The sequence below is a fragment of the Xiphias gladius genome, chromosome 20 (genome assembly GCF_016859285.1).
Source record: "Xiphias gladius isolate SHS-SW01 ecotype Sanya breed wild chromosome 20, ASM1685928v1, whole genome shotgun sequence".
Taxonomy (NCBI): domain Eukaryota; kingdom Metazoa; phylum Chordata; class Actinopteri; order Istiophoriformes; family Xiphiidae; genus Xiphias; species Xiphias gladius.
In genome coordinates, this window is record NC_053419.1 from 25,584,154 (window position 1) to 25,601,825 (window position 17,672).

At 36.9% G+C, this 17,672-nt stretch overlaps 2 protein-coding genes across 2 annotated transcripts; both read left to right on the forward strand.

The window, feature by feature from the left end:
- The first annotated feature begins 1,626 nt into the window (after nucleotides 1-1,626).
- On the forward strand, nucleotides 1,627-6,980 carry LOC120806735 (band 4.1-like protein 4A). The gene is made up of 9 exons (XM_040158117.1): nucleotides 1,627-1,722; nucleotides 2,198-2,302; nucleotides 2,438-2,483; nucleotides 2,848-2,926; nucleotides 5,101-5,198; nucleotides 5,695-5,776; nucleotides 6,016-6,103; nucleotides 6,384-6,472; nucleotides 6,962-6,980. Exons 1-9 carry the CDS (start codon nucleotides 1,627-1,629, stop codon nucleotides 6,978-6,980), a joined length of 702 nt encoding a protein of 233 aa, XP_040014051.1.
- Nucleotides 6,981-7,709: 729 nt separating this feature from the next.
- LOC120806588 (band 4.1-like protein 4A) lies at nucleotides 7,710-16,160 on the forward strand. Its single transcript, XM_040157900.1, has 13 exons — nucleotides 7,710-7,792; nucleotides 9,790-9,881; nucleotides 10,007-10,051; nucleotides 10,466-10,578; nucleotides 11,159-11,228; nucleotides 12,115-12,183; nucleotides 13,963-14,031; nucleotides 14,118-14,168; nucleotides 14,351-14,437; nucleotides 14,870-14,905; nucleotides 15,528-15,596; nucleotides 15,684-15,764; nucleotides 15,837-16,160. Exons 2-13 carry the CDS (start codon nucleotides 9,799-9,801, stop codon nucleotides 15,913-15,915), a joined length of 852 nt encoding a protein of 283 aa, XP_040013834.1. The 5' UTR covers nucleotides 7,710-7,792; nucleotides 9,790-9,798; the 3' UTR covers nucleotides 15,916-16,160.
- The last annotated feature ends 1,512 nt before the right edge of the window (nucleotides 16,161-17,672 follow it).

The window sequence follows — 17,672 nt, forward strand, 5'->3', positions numbered from 1 at the left end:
TTTCAACCCATATACGCTCCCTTTAGGCAATATTATCAGGAAGCATCACATAAATTTCCTATGCAGATGACATCCCGCTGTATTTAACCATGATGAACTAATTGGGTAGTCAAACTTTAGACATGTCTTAAAGAAATATAGGCCTTGATGACCTGTAATTATTTACTTCTAAATTCAGAACAAACTTAAATTACCGTACTTGGCTCTGAACACCTCAGAAATAAATGATCTAATCTTATAGTTACCTTGGATGGCATTACCTTGGCCTCCAGTTCTACTGTGAGGAGCCTTGGAGTCATTTTTGACCAGGACATGTCCTTTACCTAACACATAAAACAAGTCTCTAGGACAGCCTTCCTCCACCTGCGCAATATTGTGAAAAACAGAAACATCGAGACTCAAAAGGATCCTGAAAAACTAGTCCATGCTTTGGTCACTTCCCAGCTGGATTATTGTGATTCCTCATTATCAGGCTGTCCCAACAAATACTCTCCAGCCGATCCAGAATACTGCAGCGTGAGTTCTGACAGGAACTAGGAAGAGATCATATTTCTCCTGTGTTAGCTTCTCTGCATTGGCTCCCTGACAAATTCAGAATAGAATTTAAAATCCTCCTCCTCAACTACAAAGCCCCTAATGGTCAGGCACCATCATATCTGAAAGAGCTCATAGAACCCTATTATCCCGCTAGAACACTGCACTCCCAGAACTCAGGCTTGTTTGTGGTCCATGAGTCTCCAAAGGTAGAATGGGGGCAGAGCCTTCAGTTATCAGGCTCCTCTACTGTGGAACCTTCTTCCAGTTTGGGTCTTGGAGGCAGACGCCCTCTTCACATTTAAGAATGGGCTTAAAACCTTCCTTATGATAAAGCTTATAGTTAGGGCTGTCTCAGGTGAGCCCTGAACCATCCCTAGTTCTGCTGCTATAGGCCTAGACTGGTAGGGGACTTCCCACGATGGACTGAGTAGTTATTCTCTCATCTTCTCTCTTCTTCTCAATCTCCTCCTGCATTTATATCACATTACTGGATGTCATCAACTTTGTTTTTTCTCTCTCCCGTAGTTCTGTGCTTTCCTTCTCTGTCCTAATTGTGCTCTGACTCTGGAGCTGCAAGATCTGAATCTGCCACTACTACTCAACACTCATAATGATAAAAATAAAAATAATTGATGCTACTATTGTTGCTGCTGTTATTATTAATAACATTACTACACCTATAAGTATCAATGTTATTATTATCAACCAGTCTGACAGTGCCCCCTTGACCTCTCTTGCTCCTCTCAACCCAACCGGTCGAGGCTGATGGCCGCCCACTCTGAGCCCGGTTCTGTCGGAGGTTCCTTCCTGTTAAAGGGTCTTTTTCCTCTCCACTGTCACCATGTACTTGCTCGTGGTGGAACTGTTGTGGGTTTCTCTCTATAACATTGTCAGGTCTCAACCTGACGGTTGTTGTTCAGGTTTGTTCAGATGTGTCCAGATGTGTTACTTTTCCTACTAATTCCTGCTCACATTTTGACTGAACAGTGAACTGAACACAGGGTTTATTACCGGCCGCGATTGGATGAATTCTGAGGTGTTTCTGCTGCAAGTAATGTTTCTTTTTAAAATATTTTTTCCTTAATAAAGATGGCCTGTTTCCATGGCAACTGGGAGGAATTTTATGGAGAAGTCCTCTTATTGGATGAGAGGAAGATCACACTAACAGCCGAGCGAGGCTTCAAGGTAATTAACGACTTCCTGTTGGTATTTTTTCTATTTAGACTTTTCTCTAATTTTTTACTTTTGCTTTATTTTCATGCCTCCGTGCTGCCGGAGGCATCATGTTTTCAAGTTGTCCGTGCGTCCTCTGTCCCATTCTCGTAAATGCAATATCTCAGGAACACTTCGAGGAAATTTATTCCTAATTAAGTGATGACATGTTATATCCAAAAGGTCAAAGGTCAACTTTACTGTGACATCGTAATATTCTGCAAAAACTGTTTTCTGGCCATTATTCAACACCATAACTTAAGAACAGAAGGGGAGATTGGGACCTTATTTCCTGCAACTTGACTGGTTGGTGGAGGCAAACAACTGTGAGGCAGTAATTCTTTTTATTTTATAAAATATTGCTGAGCTCTTTCTCTCTCTTCCCTATTGTGTTGTCCATCTTACTCGTCCAAACACCAAGGTAAAATCCTTTTTTTTTTATCCTCAGAAATCCTCAAAGGCGGCAGCCATCTTGCAGCAGGTGTTTTCTCACTTGAGCGTGGTTGAAGTCAAATTCTTCGGACTGAGATTCTGTGACAAAAAACAGCAGACGGTGAGAAAACCCCAAGAAAACCTGAAACGAGTCTAAAACAGCTTCTTCACTGAGATGCAAATTGAATTGAGTTTTATAAAAATGCTATAAACGTGCTCATTCAGTTTAATTGAATTGTTTTTGTGTTTCTTTCAGCACTGGTTGGATCCTTCAAAAACTCTTTCACAACATCGAGACCTCAGTAAGTTTCACGAACAAACTGACAGAGATAAAATGAATGATGTTTGAAACCAACAAATCAAGCAAAATGTATTTTTACCACTACACCTGCTGATTTAATATTTCAGTTTTTTTCCTGTCACATGTAGTTTCATTGATAATGTTTTATTTTTTTATTCTTCTAATTTCTTCAATCAAACAGATTGTATAGATTATATATAACAATATATAGAACGAATTTTAATTGCAAATTTATACATTTGTTAAATAAAAATAACAAAAAGGATTTTTTAAATCTACTTAATTTTTCTTCAGATTGATGCAGATGATCAAAAAATTTCATCATTTCATAAAAAAATTATATTTTTCTCTATTTTTTGTCCTAGTCGGGCCGCCATACATTTTTTACTTTGGTGTCAAATTTTATGCTGAAGATCCGTCAAAGCTGAAAGAGGAAACTACACGGTAAAGTTATTCTTATTATTTGTCATTTAAAAGTAAGGAGTAGATTTTTTTTGAATAAGTGGAATCTTTGTGAATGAAAATGTTTTGTTTCTTCAGAATATTTTCATTTTATTTCATCATGTGTTTCAAGAGTAACTACACCCTAAAACTCTGCTAGCAACCTCTGTCAAACATTTAAACTCCAGCACACACGAGGTAAGAAAGGCTTTGTAGTTTGACCTCCTGTTTTTCCCATGCCCCAAAGCCTTTCATTTAAAATAAGCTTTATTTAAAAAGACAAGTGATTAAGTTGTTCCCGTAACTTTTTTTATCACCATTATTTAAAATGATGATGTTTTCCCTTTTATTGATATTATTAAAATAGTCATTAATAACTACAGCAAGGAATGTGTTTTCATTTACAAAAGCATTGAAAACACTGTACGTTTCACTCATTTTAATATGTTTGTCTCAGTGTAAAGTTTTTTACACTGAGACAGTAAATGCTGTAGTATGTGGAGTGGGTTGATGCCTTATACTTGTCCCTAATCACTTTTTTTTAAACAAATCTGTAATTGGTGACTTCTGAAATGGTAATTTAATCACTTTTCTTATTCTTATTCTTATCTATTTTTTTCGTTGCTTTATTTTCAACCAAGTTCAACATTCAGCTTGCAAAAGCAACTCTTGTCGTTCAAAAAAACTGAGCAGAATCTATCAAAAATCATAAAACAGTGGTTCTATAAACTGAACTTTAACATGAAAATTACATTCATGAAGGACATATTCAAATAATAATAACATACACAGGTATGATACTTCACCGTCTTTGTCCTCCACAGTCATCCCATAATCCATTTTCCAAACATCCATCCATTTTGTGACACTTAACCGGAGTTGGGTCGCGGTAGGAGTAGGATTAGCAAGGTAAACCAGACGTCCCTCTTCCCAGCAACGTTTCCCAGCTCCTCCTGGGGGATACCGAGGCGTTCCCAGGCCAGATGAGAGATATAATCTCTTCTGCGTGTTATGGGTGCATCCCAGGGTCTTCTACTAGTTGGACGTGCCTGTAAAACCTCCAATGGAAGGTGCCCAGAAAACATCCTGATCAGATGCTTGAACCGCCTAAACTGGCTTTTTCCAAAATGAAGGAACAGCGGCTCTACTCCGAGCTCCCTCCGGATGTCAGAGCTCCTTACCCTGTCTCTAAGGCTGAGCCCAGCCACCTTACAGAGGAAACTCATTTCAGCCGCTTGTATCCGTGATCCCAATCTTTTTGTCACTATCCAAAGCTCATGACCATAGGTGAGGGTTGGAACATAAGGCCATGGTCTGATGAAGCCAACAGAACCATATCATCTGCAAATAGTAAAAGACGCAATTCGGAGGCCCCCAAAGAAGGGGGGCCTCCCATAATGAATTACATTTAATAATTTTCATTATCCCATAATGGATATCAAATATAAAATACTGCACAGCTATTTCTTTAGAATTAAGCAAAATATAAACATCTAACCACATTTTCTCAATCAATACAGCCTTAGAACAGAGTAGAATCTTAATTAAAACTGAGTCTATTGTATTCCTTGGATAGATGTGGATATTCAATTTTATTGTTAAGGTAGTTAATAAATATCTATAACCTACCGAAGGTAAATCTAACCTCACAGACCTTTATAAGCACTCAGATCTACTAACAGTGAACACAGAGGTAATACACCAAGTGTTGTTTATTACATTCACTGCAGTTAAAGCTAAATAACTAATGTCAACATATAAAATAGATCGGGATTCCTACCTATTATGTCAAGGTTAGAGACGAGTAGAATTTTGTTGGAAAAATCGTCTGTATCAACATCATATTCCAACAAAACTCTATGTGATCATGTGTACAGCGCAAAATAAAATAAAATAAATTAAAAAATAAAATTTAATAAAACTAACATGTCTCTCCTGTGCCAGGAATTAGTTTTAGTATAAGAATAAAGATATATTACCCTTTAATCATGTCTTTACATGTAGTAAATATTTGATATAACTAACACATCTCTTGTGTCAGGTGTCATTTTTGGTATCACCATTACTTTTATAAAATATTTTATTATGAATTTAAATGCTTATATATTTTGTCTTTATTTCTTGTTTGTAAATTAATAAGATTATTAAAGGTAACCAACACGTGTTTTGTCCGTTAGGTGTCAGTTTTACCTGCAGGTTCGTCAGGACTTCTGTCGAGGTCGCCTGCTATGCCCCCCTCACCTCAAACCTCGGCTCTTTGCTCTGATGCTGCAGGGTGAGGAAACACTTCAATGTCAAATATTAAACTTTAGATATTAATTAAACAATTAGCACTAAATCAACACCTTTAAATAAATTAAACATTTATCTGAGGGAAGTGAATGGATTCGGATTTTTTCCCCTATTTTCCTGTTCTTTATTCTGTAAAAATATTTATACGTACATTATACTTTATTACATTTTAAAAGACAAATTTTGTTTTTATTTTAAAAATATTTTTGTTTTATCACTAAACATCTATGATTTATTTTTGCTATGACTGTTTTGTCTTCAAAAAATTGTGAAGTCTGATATAGGAAAAATATTTATAGCATAGATAGGAAAATATATTAGAAAAAAATATTTGATATAATTTAAATTGAGTAAAAACAAAAAATCAAGGTACGAACACTATAAAAATGTTGTTCAGTGTTTATTTAAGTATTTTCTAACAGTTTTTAACAAAGTTTAGTTTTTTCTTTTTGTTTATTATTTTTTTTATTTCACGTCAGCGGAGCGAGGTGACCACAGTGGGGCACAGACATCCGACTCAGAGGAAAACCAGGAAGTACAAAACATCTACAAATCACTCAGGTAGACAGGAAATACAGAAATAAACTTTCTAGATAAACGACATTACAGTGAAACATGTTTGTGACGTTTAAGCTCTCCACGGTGTTCAGGCTGAAATTGGAAACTTACTTTGTTTGAATCTGACTCAGTTTCATAAACCTCACTTCCAGAGTTGGGGGGGGGGGCTGGAGGTTCATGAACAACTGAATCACCTGATTCACTGACAAACTCTCTCTCTTTCTCTGTGTCTCATTGTCCAGCGGTGTCTCTTGCCCTCAGGCTCAGAGTCTTTTCCTGTCTCTCTGCAGCTCTCTGCAGATGTACGGAGTCTCTCTGTTCAATGCCTATGTAAGATCAATAATCACTCATCAGTAATCACTGATCATTAATCAGTAATCAATGTTCATCAATGGTATGTTTACAATGACATGTTTATCAATAACAATTTCATCAATTGCACATTTATGAATAACACTTTTATCAATCCATCTTTATCATTAACACATTAATCAATTGCACTTTCATCAGTCGCACGTCGACAAATGGAAAAAACTGCATTACACTGATTAAAATATTTTTGCCATGTATTTTTTTAATTATTGATCTGTCTCCCATGATTCCTTGCCAGGGAGAGAACCAGTCTGAGTACTTCCTGGGTCCAACTCCAGTGGGTGTAGTTATCTACAAGAACAAAGTGCTGGTGGGAAAATATCTCTGGTAGGAATGAGACCTATATACAATCTTTGGTGGTGGTATCTATATAAAAATATTTGTATAAATATAAACAAAATATAGAAAAGTTATATATAACATAACAACATAGACTAATATTTGTAAAAAAAAATAATGTGATATTATTTGTAAACAACATCAATTCATCAATAAATGTTTGCATAGCTATGAATCATTTTTATAAATAAAAAAAATTAAATATATTTTTGTATGAATATAAATAAACAACAGTGACATTTGTTTAAGTATGCATAAAAAACAAATAAATATTTGCATTAATATGAATATTTTTTATAAATATAAGTAAACAACTTTAATGGAAATCTTCAGTTAAATAAAAGCCTCAGTCCAACTTCTGAGGTCAAGAATCCTCTATTTCATGCACACGAGAAGCAGTACGTCAATACAAGCTTCAAAGAATAAACGAGTGAACAGGAACCTTCTATACTGTGTAACTCCCATCCCCTTTGTCAGGCAACTCACCAGTCTTTAACGCTGTTGCTCTAACTGGGCAGCAGTTCTCAAAATCTCAGAGAGGAGAGGATTTACCACACAGACATTCATACACATAATAAAAGAATAACTCACACACAGTGTAATCTCTCAACCTTCAGTCCATGCTCGACTCCCTGGCCACTCCCCTGAGAAACCAAACCCTTCATCAGAGGTCAACTTTTTCTGTACTACTACGAAGACAAGGCACTTTGTTTTTTCTAGCTCTTATAATGCTGGCTATGATAGATGAAACTCGTCTACATCAGATAAAACAATACATTCATTTGATTATAACATATAAAATCAAACATAAAATCAGTGATTAAATGAATTACTTCAATTACATAGGTGTTTGATAAGCATAACACATAGTCTAATGATTCAATTTATGCTGTTGACATATAAGGCAAGAAATCAGTTAGTAAATTTCTACACAACATAAATATTCTATACATGTGCATAATTTGGATAAATAAACAACAAAATTAAATGTTTGTGTAAGTCTAATTGACAACATACATGTCTGTATAATATAAATAAAAACATAAATGTCTATATGATTATTAACAAATTAAACGTTTGTGTAAATATAAATTAAAAACATCAATGTTCTTACAACCTTAAATAAACAATGTAAATTATGTATAAATATCAATTAAAACCAAAAATTAAGTTTTTTTGTGTTGTGATCATGTGACCTTTGCTGTGACCTGTCGTGTGTCTTGTCATGTGACTCTATTCCTCAGGCAGAGAATCACCAAACTCCACTTTAAAGACGAAACGTTTGAGCTCAGAGTCGTTGGAAAAAATGTGAGTTCCAATTGGCTGACTGATGCTAATGCTAGTCACAGTGTCAGGATTCAGGATTCACCACTCTGTAGCTGTGCAATGCTAATGCTAATGATGATTGTAATCAATCATACTGATGCTAACAGTTAATAAGATCAGATAAACATTATTGATCGTATGCAGGGAAACAACTGTCAAAAACAGCAGATGTACAAGATTCAGAGAAACATTAAAGAACTACAATACCACATATATTATGTACTATGGTGAGAAAACAAAATGAGTATACTACATCCACAGGTTCCCCCCAGTGAAGGCAAGCCCAGCAGCTCATCTAAACATTGGGGAATTTTTTGTTTAATGTAAGATGTTTTTTAAAATTACAGGTACGGTTGGGCGGCTCGGTTGGAAACGGTGATATAATGGTTGGAAAGCTCAAGAGCGACATCTGCTAGTTAAAACGTGAACGCACTATGGTCTGAGATCAGTGTTCTTTACCTTCACTGTGGGTAGAGTGACATTCAACCCTTAACACAGATACTTCCTTTGTGACAAGCCAAAAAACCTCAGACAGTTATTTCAGAGGGCCAAATGCTAGAGGTGACGGCGATGAGGAAGAGACCGTTAACATTGCGGCTCCACCGAGTCAACAATTTTAGCCCAGACTTTGGTCGAAGAAGCACAGCCGGTGAGCACCTTGTTCTCGTGGTCATCGGACATAGTGGGACAAATCTCAGTGGGCCAGTGGTTTCACCATCCATGTCCTTCTCCTTACCGGCCCTCTCTGTGTGTCTGTCACCCAGGGTGCACGTGATAGTGTGCTGCGTGTGTGTTTCCGCGACTGGACTCACTGGCAACTCCCTGTACATACATACATGTGTGTAGACAGACAGACAGTCCAACAGACATATAAACACCTGCCACCAAGTACTCAAAACTGCCTCTGTGGTAGTTCCCGCCACCGCGGAGGCCCTGAGAGGCAAGTTAAAAAAAAAGTGATCTAGTGATCCAATTTTCTAATCTGATCTGAAGTGTTTTCTCACTTGTGCTTATGACTTGAGAACAGGTGAAAACAAAGTTTTACCAGGATCATTGTTCTGATTTTTTTTTTTTTTTTATCTTTCAAAACAGGTAAAAACATTTTTTTTTGGCCAGGATCATTTTTTAAAATTTTTTTTCTGACTTTTGCCAGAAAAACTTTCTGCAAGATGTAAAATAAAAATAAAGAAAAAACTGAAAATTACAAGTTACCTGAGTAGAAAATCAAATGGAATTTGAACCCTGGTCTGCTTGGTGAAAATCCTGTGTTTGGCCCATTCCTCCACCACAACCTACTCTGTGGGAGGACTTTGTTGCTCTTTATACTATCTATGACTAGATTTCCTAAAGCCGTCCTGGCAGATAGCCGTTGCTGATTAAAATACATTTCCGTCCAAAAGAAAGACATGACAGTAATGTTACATGACCTGCTTACACAAAATATATATGTACCTTGTGTTTAGAGAGCATGTAAAAATTGAGAATCACCTGGTAGAAAACATTAATGCTTTCAGTCCTATTTAGACCTGAGTAGTAGTGCACTCCAGCCTCTTGTGGCCGAAAGGAGTATCACAACAACAAGCACTTCAAGAAACCCTGACAAACCTTTTTTTTTTTTTTTTACACAATGTCATAAACACAGAGGAGAAAACAATTTAAATCACACTTAGAAAATGGAACTCCATTTTTTTTTTTTCACTTGCTTCTCAAGGCTTTTGTAGTAGTGCGAACTACATACACAATAAAACAATACCAGCCCGGCTGTCACGGCTGGTAAAATGTTTCAGTTTATATCAGTCTCAACAAAGAAACATTGTCTGAAAATATGTGTGTGTGTGTGTGTGTGTGTGTGTGTTTGTGTGTGTGTGTGTGTGTGTGTTTGTCTGTGTGTGTGTGTGTTGTGTGTGTGTGTGCGTGTGTGTGCGTGTGTGTTTTGCGTGTGTTGATGTATGTGTGTGTTCTATGTTTTTGTGTTTCAGGGTTCAGAGATGTCGCTCTTCTTTCAGATGTTGGATCGATCCAACAGTAAACGTCTGTATAGATGTTGTGTCGAACATCACCTCTTCTTCAGGTGACAACATGTTTCATTTTAGTTTGTACACAAAATTACATACACACACACACACACACACACACACACAGATACATTCACTGATTTGTTAAAACAAAAATGTGACTCTTATTTACTGTGTTCAGGATGTCGGAGTCGAATCTTTTAACACGCAAACTGAAACACAACAGGTAAACACACAGAAGCATTTCTGATTTCTCATGACTTATTCAAACTATTCTTTCATCTTGATCATACTGTGTCTTTCGTTTAATTAACTAAAATAAAAAAAATGTACCCTTAGGTTTCAATTGATTTTGTCTCATTTTTTTTCCGATATTTTGCCTTTTATTGTTTTTCTATCTCATGAAAGTAAACTAAGATACAGTTTTGTTTTTCTGTTCGTGTTATCAGAGGCAATTTTAGTTGTATTTCACTTTATTTTGTAATTTAGTATTGTATTATTAGTTATTATAATTCACTTGTTATTGCATGTAAAATATCTGAGTTTATAAAATGTCTGTCAAAGTATGTCGGGATGAACATACAAACGTTTTCATGAAAAAGTTTTGTTGTCGCTCTCTCTCTCTCTCTGTTACGTGTAGTATTGCTCGTTCACCCACTCTGGTTTTTCCTTGGCTGAACGTCGAAGTGCTGAGAAACAAAACTATCAACAACAAAACAACAACAGATCTCTTTATGAAACCAAAACACCACAGTATGTACACTTTATGTTATGTTTATGTTTTTTGTATTATTATTATTATTGTTTTCATTACTTCAGGAGAGTACAGGATGTGATTATAATTGTCACGTGTTTTTAGATCCTTATTTATATGCTTCTGAGTTCATTTTTAGTATTTAACTTCTAGATACTTTAAGGTACAACTGTTTTACACATTATTTCAGTACTTTTACTCCAAATGACATTAAATCTTCTGTTGGAGTTAAAGTTCTTTCAAAGCTACGACTTCAGCAGTGACACAAATTTCTAAAGCTCAGAAATATCTGAATTTTAAGACAACTAAAGTCTTCTACTGTCATTTTATAAATATTTGACAAAAACTATTTAGCTTTTCCTTGGTATTATTTTAAATTATTTTCTAAATTTACTACTAATAATTTATAGTAAATAATTGTACTTCATTTTTGCAACTGGTTTATTCACATATAATTTGACAGTAGAATATTTTCTATTGATTATTCATTTTTAAACAGATAGGGTTACCATTTTATTTTTTCTAAATGATTTTGTATGTAAACCTTTTAGTGTCTCTGCCCCCTCTCCTCTCTTTCAGCCAACTGCTCAACAGAGAGTGTCAGCTGTGAACCAATGACAACACAGGCGGCACCACCTGTTGTTCAAAGGTGAGAAAAAGCACTACATAGCAAATACGGAGGGATTTCAAACACAGCCATGATTAAACTCGATTCAAAACATTTTTGATTATTTGACTGATGAACTGCACTTCAATTGTTGATTTGTTGGCTGAGACAGTTTCCAACAGGAAACACTCACATCCCGTTAGATGATGAGATTATGATCAGATTGATCTATTCAGCTTGGACTCACTCTCCAGTTGTTTTAATGATGTTCTGTCTATCCGTGGACACTGTTAAGTTGCGATACAGCTGATCTGTGATCTGTGTTTTATAGTTTAATCTCCATGTTAAATGAATTCTCATGTAAAGCAGCCATCATATCAATCTGCTGTTTATAAATCAGCTGACCAGACGCTGTCCCTCTCAGACACAGACAGAAATAGAGTCAAAGCATGAATCAACAGTCAGAACTAACAAGGAGAGGAAAGAAATAAAGACGATAGTTTTCAATATTGAATCTTCACATCCCAGGTACCATAAGTTTTTCTGTAATTTCTATACGTCAGGAATGAAATCTGTAACATTCATGTTGTAGCTTTGAACTGTGACAGTCTGTCTGCAGTCTATAAGTGCACCACGACTAGTCTAAACCAGTCAGCTGTTAGCGATCCAACATCTTAACCAGTCAGCTGTTATATCAAGTGAGAGCCCGGTTTTCCCCATCATGCCTTTCAGCACCTGGCTCCAAAACCTGCAGCCTTGAAGTGGTGAGGTTATTGTTGCTACATTTACATGATGTCAGAGCGAGTCAGGGTCAAGTCAGACAAAAATCTAACCGGCTACTTCGTGCAATGGGGCACATCTCCAACAAGCCTAATGTCATGTGATCATGTTATATAATCATGCGATGAAGTTTGTCTTGTACTTGCAGGTCAGAGGACGAGCCGAAGGAGGACCATGTGAAGCCCAGTGCACCATGGGAAAACAGTGGCCCCATGAGGTAAAACACACACAAAAAACAAACAAAAAAACAAAAACAAAAACGTGTGTACCATGTGAACATGCAGGGTTGGACTGGCCTTCGGGCACACCAGGACAAATCCCGGCAGGACTGTCAAAAAATCCATAAAATTTTTACGAGCCCTGTCAGTCTCTTTACTCGGTGTGCCTGTCATTCGAGGTTTGCATGAGAGCATGCTGCGTGCAGGTTCCAGGAGTGGGCATGCAGGACTGAATTTCTTTCCCAGTCCAACCCTGTCCTTATTGACTCCCTGTAAAATCCAGAATAGAATCCAAAGTCCTTCTTCTGATGCGCAAAGTCCTCAATAACCAAGATCCATTGTATGTTAAAGAGCTCATAGTACCCTATTACCCCACTCGAACACTGCACTCCCAGAACGCAGGCTTACTGCTCTCTCGGAGTAGAATGGGAGGCAGAGCCTTCAGCTATCAGGCTTCTCTGCTGTAGAACCATCTTCCAGTTTGGGTTCAGGAGGCAGACGCCCTCTCTAGGTCTAAGATTATGCTTCAAACGTTCCTCTTTCTTTCTTAAAGCTTGTAGTTAACATTGGCTCAGGCTTGTCTTGAACCATCCCCCTAGTTCTGCTGCTATAGGCAAAGGCTGCTGGGAGAACTCCCATGATGCACCGAGCACTTCTTCTCTCTTCTTCTCTCTCTCCACATGCATTTACATCGCTCTACTTCATGTCATTAACTTTGTGTTTTCTCTCTCCCGTAGTTTGTGCTTTTCCTCTCTGTCCTAATTCTGCAGGTCTCTCTGACTCCGGATCTGCCACTACAACACTCATCATTATTCATTTTATTATTGTTATTAATATTATTATTCACCATCGTCAGCATTAAGAAGACCAACTCTTCTATCATATTTGCCATGTTGAGACAGCGCAGCCTCAGATGGCTACCAATAGCCATCCTGTACGGCAAGCTGTCAACGTGTTCTAGGCCTACTGGTCTTCCACGTCTGTGCTTCAAGGCTGTCTGCAAGCATGACATGAGGCAGGGAGGCATCAACCCCAAAAGCTGGGAGGAAGCTGCAAGTGACTGCAGCATTTGGAGACAGACTGTTGCTGCAGGAACTCGCCGTGCCGAGGAGAGGCAAACTTCCTTACTACAGGAGAAGAGACAGAAGAAAGTAGCAGCCCCCTCTGCTACGCCAGGCCTCTCTTCATTCATCTGTGCCAACTGCAGAAGAGACTGCAACGCCAGAGTGGCGCTGCACAGCCACAATTGCTGCTTCAACAAAAAACTAACAACCCTTCAGGTGCAATCCATTGTTAGCCCCGATGGATGGATGCCTACCCTACCCTATAATTACAACCAGTCTGACAGTGCTTGAATACAACAGTATATACAGCTTTTCCTGGACTCTCTCATCTCTCCCCCTCTTCCCCCTTTTTTCCTCTCTCCCCATTTTTCCTCTCCTCTAAACCCAACCGGTCGAGGCAGATGGCCGCCCACTCTGAGCCCGGTTCTGTCGGAGGTTTCTTCCTGTTAAAGGGACTTTTTCCTCTCCACTGTCACCATGTACTTGCTCGTGGTGGAACTGCTGTGGGTTTCGCTCTATAACATTGTCAGGTCTCGACCTGATTCTGTAAAGTGCCTTGAGATAATGTCTGTTATGATTTGGCGCTATATAAATAGAATTGAATAAAATTGAAATGAATTCAATAAAATTGAATTGAATTGATTACTGTGTGGATATAATTTGATTACTGTTTACATGTAATCTGATTAATGTGTGAATACAATTTGATTCCAGTGGCCTGTTCAACCCAAAGTTTCCTCCAAACACCAAAGAGGAAGAACGAAATCGAGGAAGACAAAAGAGGTAAGAAAAAAAGAAAGAAAGAAAGGAAGTAACGAAGACAGAAAGAAAAAGGAAAATTTCTTGAATGTTTCCTGTTTGTGTTTCAGGTGGAGCAGAAGTTTGGATGGTGATCGACCAATCAGACATCAGAGGAGGAAGTGAGGGGGCGTGGCTAACATATTTATTTTCTACATCTTAATTTGGAAAAAATTTTAATGAGAAATTTTATGAAAAACAAAATAACAAAGTTTTCTTAAAATGAGTTTAGAGAGTTTAAGTCCACTTTTTAAAGTTTGGGAAAAGTTTGATTTTTCAGATATCTGTAAACTTTGATCTGCAGGTCTTGTTCCCGTGGCAGCACAAGCACCGGTAGCGAATCAGAGAGGACAGTGAGTAACAGCGAGCGACGCCGAAGAACAAAGATTCGGTAATTAAAAAAAAGACGCCGTTGAATCTTTAATGTCTCTGGATCTTTTCTGTCTTTAGCCTCTTTCGCTGATCCACTTCTTGTTTTCACTTAGCGGTTGCCACGGGGACCAGAGACCTGACTCTAAATTCCTGGTGCCGGACCAGATCATATGTACAAACGCTTTGTAGTGAAGACAAATGCTAATGCTAATGCTAACAATTCCAGTTCAGTTTTTAGGCTGGATTAGGTTTAGGTTTATGCGAATGTTATAATTCAGTGAAGTGGACCATGAATGCTAATGCTAATGCTATCAGTTTTACTAAATGAAATATCAGAGCTAATGCTAACAACTGTACCTAGTGAAATAATAATAGTTACAAGTCCATAATAATTCAGTTATCTTCCAACTGTTAATGCTAATGCTAATGCTGATGCTCTGTCTTTTTGTAGACGGAGTCCTGATGTCCTTATATGGCAACACATCCAGTAAGTGTGTTTGTGAGGACCTTTGATAGTCCACCTGCTCTGCGAGGACATTCTTGCTAAGATTTTAAGATGCTAAGCTGAGCTCCTTGGGCTGTGCTGAATGATCTGTAGATTCAGAAAGAGTCCCGTGATTGGTTACTTCAGTGATGAGTACAAAGCATGAAAAATTACATATTTATCATTACAAACTAAAATAATGCTGGAAAAGATAAAGAAACATTTTATGTAAAACTATAAAAATAAAAACATAAAAGTTGGAATCGACACATAAATAAACCATTAATTGCATAATAAAATAGATTATGGATGGCTTGCTCATTACATAAAAATAAATTTAACTAGAAATGTAAAAAACAAAAATGTAAAAGCCCAGCTAGGGACAACGATTGAAAATAAATTAGCAATAGCTATAAACATAAGGTTTCAAGCTCTATTTTGGAACTATGTTAAGCAACATCGTCCAAGTCAAATGAAATATCTTCAAATTCAAATTCAAATGAACAACATTTAATGTATTTATTTGCCCAATTATGTGTGTAATAGTTTAATTATTTTTTTTTTATTTATTATATGAATGATATTATATTAAATCTGTGTGTGTGTGTGTGTGTGTGTGTGACAGGAAGCACCTGGTGGAGCCTGACAGTTTGCTTGACAGACAGACAGAGGAAATATTTTACAAGGAAGTGAGGTAAGGGTGGAAGGAAAGAAAGAAGGGGACGGGGGAAGACAGAAGGAAGGAATGAAGGAAACTTGGAAACTTGTTTGTCTCATACAGAGTGTCAGGGGAGCCAATCAGAGCACGTCGTTCATCGCGGGGGCGACGACGCTGTCGTTGGGCGTCGGCTTCAGACCTCCAGTAGGTGTCAACCAAGAGCTTCAATCATTAATGTCATCAATAATAGATTACTGATTAATTTTTGTCTTTTAGTTCAAAGACGGAGCTAGTTCCTCCCCTTCCTGTTACCAAGGCAACTGACACTTCCTGTCGATTACCCATAAATCCCTGAGGTTGCTGCCGACTCATTTTCCACCCACAATTCACTTATCTTTCTCTGTAATACGAAAACATTTTTTATTGTCATTTCCCCTTTAAAAACAGTTTCTCCAGGGTTACAATAATACTGAGTGTTTCTACACAACATATTTGTTAAAGTAATTCATTCATTAACGAAGTAGTAACAGTACCTTAAGTAGTAATTAAACATAAGTTTAACTGGGTGTTTTGTTTCCTGATTTTAACATGCTGACTTGTTTTCAGGCTTTTGCTGATGAAATATAATAATGAAAATATAAATAATAATTAAGTCTAAATAATAAGATATGAATCATGTATACAAATGTTCTGTTTTTGTCAGTGTTTGTTTCATTTTTCTGTATTAAACTGAAATAGAAAATCAACAAATATCTTGTGTTTAAAGAATCTCTGAACTACAAATCTGTAGTAACATGACCCTGTATATTCTATATTTTACTACTATAATTTACACCATAATATACTAATATATTGTAAAGATGTATTAGTATATTAATATTGTAAAAAAGCAATATAGAGTATAATATATATACAGTATAATTAACTTGTTTAATATACAGTTACAATATAATTTACACATGTAAAGAACCCAAAATACTTCCAGATAGTGCTTCTCAGATGCCTTGATGTCATTATTATCTGATCAGCATGGTTTTTCCCGCTGGTGTCCTTCATTTTTACTGATTAGCTTAGTTTACTGATAAGTCAATAGGGCAGGAAAAGGTCAAGCTGATAGTGAATGTGAAGAGTGTTATTTTCTGGACAACAACACAAACTATTTCAAATGGCCCGATGCACTTGTAGATTGTAAATTATGAAAAAACAGGTCATCACAGTCCGATTATTTTTTTCCACATTTGAACGTACGTTTGAATTTCGAATATCACAAAATGATAGCTGTATTATGCAGTATCATCAATCCATCAACCAGCCATCATCAATCCATCAACCATCCATCGTTCCATCATCAATCTATCATCCATCCATCTATCCATCAGTCCATCCTCCATGCTGCGTTTTTGGGAGGAGAACATACAAATTCCACATACAAACCTCGGCAGATTTCAATCTGGAACCTTTGTACGGAGGACACGGTTCTAACTACTGCACCACCATGTGCATGTGTTACTTTGTGTGTGTGTGTGTGTGTGTGTGTGTGTGTGGTCATGTATTTTCCAAGCAGTGATGGAGGAAAGTCAAAGATCAGACTGATGAGTTATAAAAAGATATATACAAGGAGAGAACAGGAGAGTCCAGGGTAGTCCACAGACTGCTCAATGCTCCACCTGGTACATTCAGTCAAACAGGTAAGAAAACATGAAATTAAATCAACCCTTTTCTTTTTTACCTTGATAAAGTGTAGACTGATTTAATGGGCACTAATTCAAATTTTCATTGCTTAACTTTGTTTCTATGTTAATGTATTTTTTATTTATTTTATTTTTATTAAGTTGTGACTAGATTATACTGACCAGTGTAAGAGTGTTAACTGATCTCAGCAGTGAACACTCCCAACTGTCAATAACTGAAAGAAAGCTTCATTTTACGGATTTTTTTCTTTTTCTTTTAATTCCAAACTACATCAGTCACTGTGCTCAAATGACCTGACGAAGCTGAATGAGTCAAGTTGGTACAGATGTTACTGTGAACGCTGCTGAGGACCTTCAGAATACTAAATTACAAAAATATAGATGAATTAGATCAGATAGTATATTGTGTAGGATGCTTGAA